The sequence below is a fragment of the Lissotriton vulgaris genome, unplaced genomic scaffold (assembly GCF_964263255.1).
Source record: "Lissotriton vulgaris unplaced genomic scaffold, aLisVul1.2 SCAFFOLD_12147, whole genome shotgun sequence".
NCBI classification, from domain to species: domain Eukaryota; kingdom Metazoa; phylum Chordata; class Amphibia; order Caudata; family Salamandridae; genus Lissotriton; species Lissotriton vulgaris.
Window position 1 is genome coordinate 32041 of NW_028245258.1, and position 5131 is coordinate 37171.

The 5131-nt window shown below is 48.0% G+C and overlaps 1 protein-coding gene across 2 annotated transcripts; it reads right to left on the minus strand.

Moving 5' to 3' along the window:
- Window positions 1-395: 395 nt before the first annotated feature.
- On the minus strand, window positions 396-3702 carry LOC147666491 (uncharacterized). Of its 2 annotated transcripts, XR_015304762.1 has the most exons (3): window positions 3604-3702; window positions 2724-2849; window positions 396-934 (listed from the first exon to the last, which is right to left on the minus strand). XR_015304762.1 is itself a non-coding variant. In XM_086949044.1 (2 exons), exons 1-2 carry the CDS (start codon window positions 2860-2862, stop codon window positions 537-539), a joined length of 537 nt encoding a protein of 178 aa, XP_086805170.1. In that variant the 5' UTR covers window positions 2863-2878; the 3' UTR covers window positions 396-536. The 2 variants fall into 2 exon arrangements, 1 of the variants encoding a protein (XP_086805170.1); XM_086949044.1 differs by lacking the exon at window positions 3604-3702 and having other exon boundaries at window positions 2724-2878.
- Between the last annotated feature and the right edge of the window lie 1429 nt (window positions 3703-5131).

Genomic DNA, 5131 nt, shown 5'->3' on the forward strand with positions numbered 1-5131 from the left:
AGGCATGCAACTGCCACTGTGTCACACCACTACTACCACCGCTATGAGGAAATTTTATCCGACCAAGATTGCCAACGTTATTCGGTGTTTCCCGTGGAGCCAGCCCTGGGCCTAGCCCTACTTTCAAACACAAATTACAGGTAAGATAAGCGTTTGGTGGTTTGGGGGTATAATGGAGTATTAGTACGAGAGACGAGAGCCTGAAGGTAGTACTACTAAAGTCCTAGGACTCTTGGATTCACTTCACTTAGTCTGTGAGAGGCACTTAGTGTTGAAAACATTTGGGCATTTACACTTAAAGGAAGAAAATGGAACTAAACTTTCAGGAAAACAGTCAACGTTAAACCCCCACCCACCAGGCAAGCAGTAAAAAACAGGTATGCTCAGATAAAGTTTGAAAAAGTATATTTATATCCCTAACAAAATAATCTCCCGCAAGACCCTCCCTAACCCCAACGATTGTCCTTCAAAAGTCCCCAAAAACCCAACTCCCAATTCCCACCCCCCAAAAGTCTCTAAAAAAGGGGCAAGGGACACTATGGGTGGATGCTGTTAACTTTTTGGGCCAGGGCATCATGCTCCTCGCGGAGCAAGGCGAGCTCCTGCTGAAGGCGGGACACCATCAGGGTAGTGCGGCGCAGGCGTGCCTTCACTGCCTTGCAGGTGCAAGGCCTGTGAGAAGCAGCTGTTGGCCTTGCTGCTCGGCGGTGGCGTTTGCCTTTGGCAGCCCGGCTCAGTCTCGGTGGACCACTGTGCTGGGTCACGGTGGCAGCCGGTGAGGCCACGGAGGACGACGTTGTCGTTGTTGTCGACCGCACACTTTCCACGTCCTCCAGGGCCACCAGCCGCCGATATTCCGCAACAGTGGCCTCGATTCTCCGTTGCCGGGCCGCTCTAGCCAGCTCCTTCCTCCTTGTTCGTTTGGAAGGAGAACCTATATGAAGAAAGAAAGACATAGTCTGTAACCAATGCTCTTTAAGATTAACTCAATCATTCAGCAGAAATGTGTGCTGCAGTACAACTAGCAACTTGCAAGCGCATTACATAACTATTGAGGCCAGTATCTATCTAACCTCACACTTCTTCATCCTTGCTCTAACATTAGTGGGAGTTTAAGGAACAAATTCTATGAGCACTGTGGACTTCCATTGGAGTCGACTATGAAAGTACACCAGTCTTATTCTTCTTCTTGTCTCTTGTTTTGGAAAATTGGTACGTTATTTTCTGCAAGCCGGCATAATGCCAGCGCGGTAAACTTGCACCCGAGAAAAAGAGACGCACGCCATGAGGAGTGACCTAGACTTGCGTTGCCGTTGCGTTACTGTACCCGTCCAGTACATGCAGGTGGTGAATCTCTTACTTTTCTATTACGGGTGGCACTGAGAATACTCTGTTACAACTCAAGGGCTACTGCTTAATTAATTTAACTTTCACCCTACAGTGGAAATGAGTACTAGAAATGGAAAATTGAAGAAGATAAATAATCTGATTATCTATCACTTCACATGGGATGTTTTTGCTTATATATGGGATGACTTTAGGTGCTTTGCTTTTTATTGAGTGACAGGCAGTGATACATCCACACATGAATGACTGAGTACTACTAAACTTATTAAGAGAGGTAGGGAGTGGCCACCATAATAACCGGATCTATGCAGTGCTTGCAATACAAACTACTGCTACTACTTATGGTAGTATTTGGACAAAATTAAAAGTTCTTTTCCTTGCCTTTCCTACACTGGAACGGACGTGCGGGTGCAGTGTTACATGCTCTTCAAAGTTACACTTAGTTCATCCACTGACCATCTACTCTCTCTAGATCATGGGTACTCACAAACTTTCTCTCAGGGGCTACATTTACAGTGTAGTTTGTGGCCGAGGGCCGCACTGGTGGGGGCGGAGTCAGAGGGGGCGGGGCTAAAGCAAAACGATAACTTGTGACCATGAGGTTGCACACAGGTCCCTGCAGCAGATGCCCTCATCCACTGAGCCACCAGACCCAGCATTTACATACATCTCTCTCCCTCCTGCTGTCCCTCCTGCCCTCCCTCCATCTCTCTCTCCCTCCTGCCCTCCCTCTCCCTCTGTCATCTCACTGTGTGTGTGTCTATCTGTGTCAGCCTTCAGCCCGGGTTGAGACCGCTTCCTCAACGCGCACACACAGACAACAACACCAAAGTACTTAACAGGTCTTTAAAAGACCATTAACATATTATTGAGGCTTTGTTTGTTTTAGCGCCCCTGCTTCTCCACCCTGACAATCACTGCTTGCCCGGCCCCACAGAGCAGAGGCTTTGTTCTATTTCACCTCTTTGTGGCCTTGCATCTCCACTCTGCTCTGTGGGGGCCGGGGGAGCAGTGATTGTCAGAGTGGAGATGCAGGGGCGCTAACAGGTGAAATACAAAAAAGCCTCTGCTCTGTGGGGGCCGGGGGAGCAGTGATTGTCTGCAAGGTCTGCGCACCGCCAAGGAAGGCTTGCCGGGCCACCACCGGCCCGCGGGCCGTACTATGAGTACCCCTGCTCTAGATACACATATGCTATCTAAGAGTCAGATAGTAGCATGATCCAGGTATATGGACACATACAGTTTCTGTGTCACCCACCCAGGCTGTTGTCCTTCCACCCATCATTGCTTCATCATTCACCCAGCCATGCATCTCATATTCTTGCCTTCCCAGCTAGTCTTCAATCTCAATAAGTAAGGAATATATAAGAGCTTACCTCTGGCCGCCACCACCGTCTCAACTCTCACATCCGGCGCCGCCGCCTCCTCCCCTGATGATGAATTGCCCTCCGCCTCCGTGTCGAGCACCACCACCACACTGGCCCCGCCACCAGATGTTCCACCTACAAAGTACATTTAAGAATCTTAGAATAAAGCACTCACTAGTCACTAGTATTTGGTCTAGGAATGAAGACATGTGAAAACAATGTAATTTGTGACTGTCTACGTTAAAGTTAAAAAAAATGTCCCTTTTTCCAGGGAAGGTTGTCTTGCTGCACTTTTTGGCACAACTGATGAAGGCTGATTTTTTAACACGCACCATTTTTCTCCACACAGACAGAAGATGGACTTCTAACAACAAGATCAAGTTGAAACCAGGTGAGAGCTCGGCTCGACCACAAGAAATGTCTTCAATTAATCGTCAGCACTAACCACTTTTCCATTATCAGTTAAACGTTTAGTTTTATTATGACTTCATTTTAATAAATGTGTTTACTTTTAATAAAGCTTTTAAATTTAAATACAATCTGTGTTTTTTGGTCCTCCAGACTAGAGTGACTGAACGAAAGGTTTTGCAATTTTTGCAAGCATGAGTCCAGATAGAACACTTCAAAAGACATTATGGACAATCCCAGAGGACTGCACTAAGTTGATAGAGCTATTGCTGACTAGAATCATGGGAGTTTCGCCAACCGTGCAATCTTAGTTAGCTACACAGACAGACTAATAAGAATAATCTAGTAATACCACAGGGAGTCATAGTAGAGGCAGGATAAGAATTTAGATACAGTCTACAAGAAGAGCAAAGACAATTTTGAAAAAATTCAAATGAGGAACGCTAGGAAAAATAGGTACTAGTCTAAAATGAAAACTTACTGGGGCCAGCAGAGGAGCCCTCGCCTGCCCGATCCTGGCCCTGTTGATGAACAGCATCCGCCGCCTGCTGCTCCTGTGTCCTCCTCTCGCCCCTGGGGGGAGCTGACGTACAACATGAAAGAAAGAACAGAAAACATGGATGATTGTTGCTTGTCAATGTCAACCAAATCAAACATTTCAAAAGAACAATAACAAAATATTTCCGCGAAATTATATTGATTATGGTTACTTTTTATTTATTTGCGGACCTGTGACTTCGAAAGTCACGTAACTCACTAAACAAAGTACTGAAACGTTCACCTAGGACTGGCAGGCAGCAGTCCGCAGGCAAGACGCAAAGTGACAGACAAACTCCATTGTGATTTCAGTCAGATCAGTGACAACACTAACAGTTGCCTGCTACATTACCAGTCATTTAAATAGTCAAACTATCAATCCACCGCCACTATTTTTCTTATTGTCAGGGTTACAAAGGAAGGGGCAGATTTAAGCCCTTGCGGCTCTTTTGCGCCGTTCTTGCGTGACTTTTGTGACGCAGCAGCTAAACAAAAAAGGGCGCCATGGTGCGGCGTATAATATTATAACAACGTGACGCATTTGGGAGATGCATCCCGTTATAAAGCCCTGCGCCATCAGGGGGCGTTCCGGCGCAAGGGAGGGCATTCCTGCGCTGGAACACATCCTAATAGTGGCTGAGGGAAATCTACAAAATATCAATCAGTCACCTTTAGGACAATGATGCGTCACACAAACCCTGCACCTGCTTGAAGCAGACGTACGGCTTGACCCAGCATTGGGGAGATAGGGTACCCCAGAGCATTGATGGAGCTGCGCCATCGTTGCGACGCAACTCCAGCAGTAAAGCTTCGGTGACGTTTTGGGCCCATGGGGAGCCGCATTGCAAATACGGCGCACCATGTTTGGTGGTGGTAGCGGGCCGCACAATTAATGGCGCATCCCTGCTACTTTGCAGGGATGCGACGGTAATTGCAATTCTGCCCCTTAGGGGCATACTTACTTACGCGTTCTGGCGCATCTCCAGAGATGCGCCAGATCAAATGCGTCACGCAAAACTACCCTTGCGACACGGCAGATGTGCCTCATTTACAATGCGGCGCGCCCTGGCGCAAGGGTAGGCACTTGCGTGACGCATCTCGTCACGTAAGAGCGGCGCATCGCTGGAGTCACGTCGCCAACGCAATGCAACTCCAGTAATGCTCAGGGCCACCCAATACTTTACATGCTGTGTCAGTCCTTTCGCCTGCTTCGAGCAGACATAAGGAATTGAATTGACGTAGCAGCGTCGCAGAAGTGCCTGCGTTAAATCTTGTAGATTTCACGCAGGCAATTTTGCGAGGCGCACAGCCGCTGGACCGCCCACCCTGCGTACTAGGAACGCACCCATTGTGGTGCAGGCCCATGGCTTTATAACGTGACGCATCTCCCTAGATGCGTCATGCTGTAAATGACTTGCAGGGATGCGGCACGTTTACGCCGCTGTTGCGTCACGCAAGGCAACGTAAACGTG

Excerpts from the sequence above, each read along its gene's own strand:
- LOC147666491 (XM_086949044.1), bottom strand. The coding sequence starts at position 2,862 with ATGTACTTTGTAGGTGGAACATCTGGTGGCGGGGCCAGTGTGGTGGTG. Across the intron at positions 935-2,723 it reads GACGGTGGTGGCGGCCAGAG|GTTCTCCTTCCAAACGAACA; the intron begins GTAAGCTCTTAT and ends TTCTTCATATAG.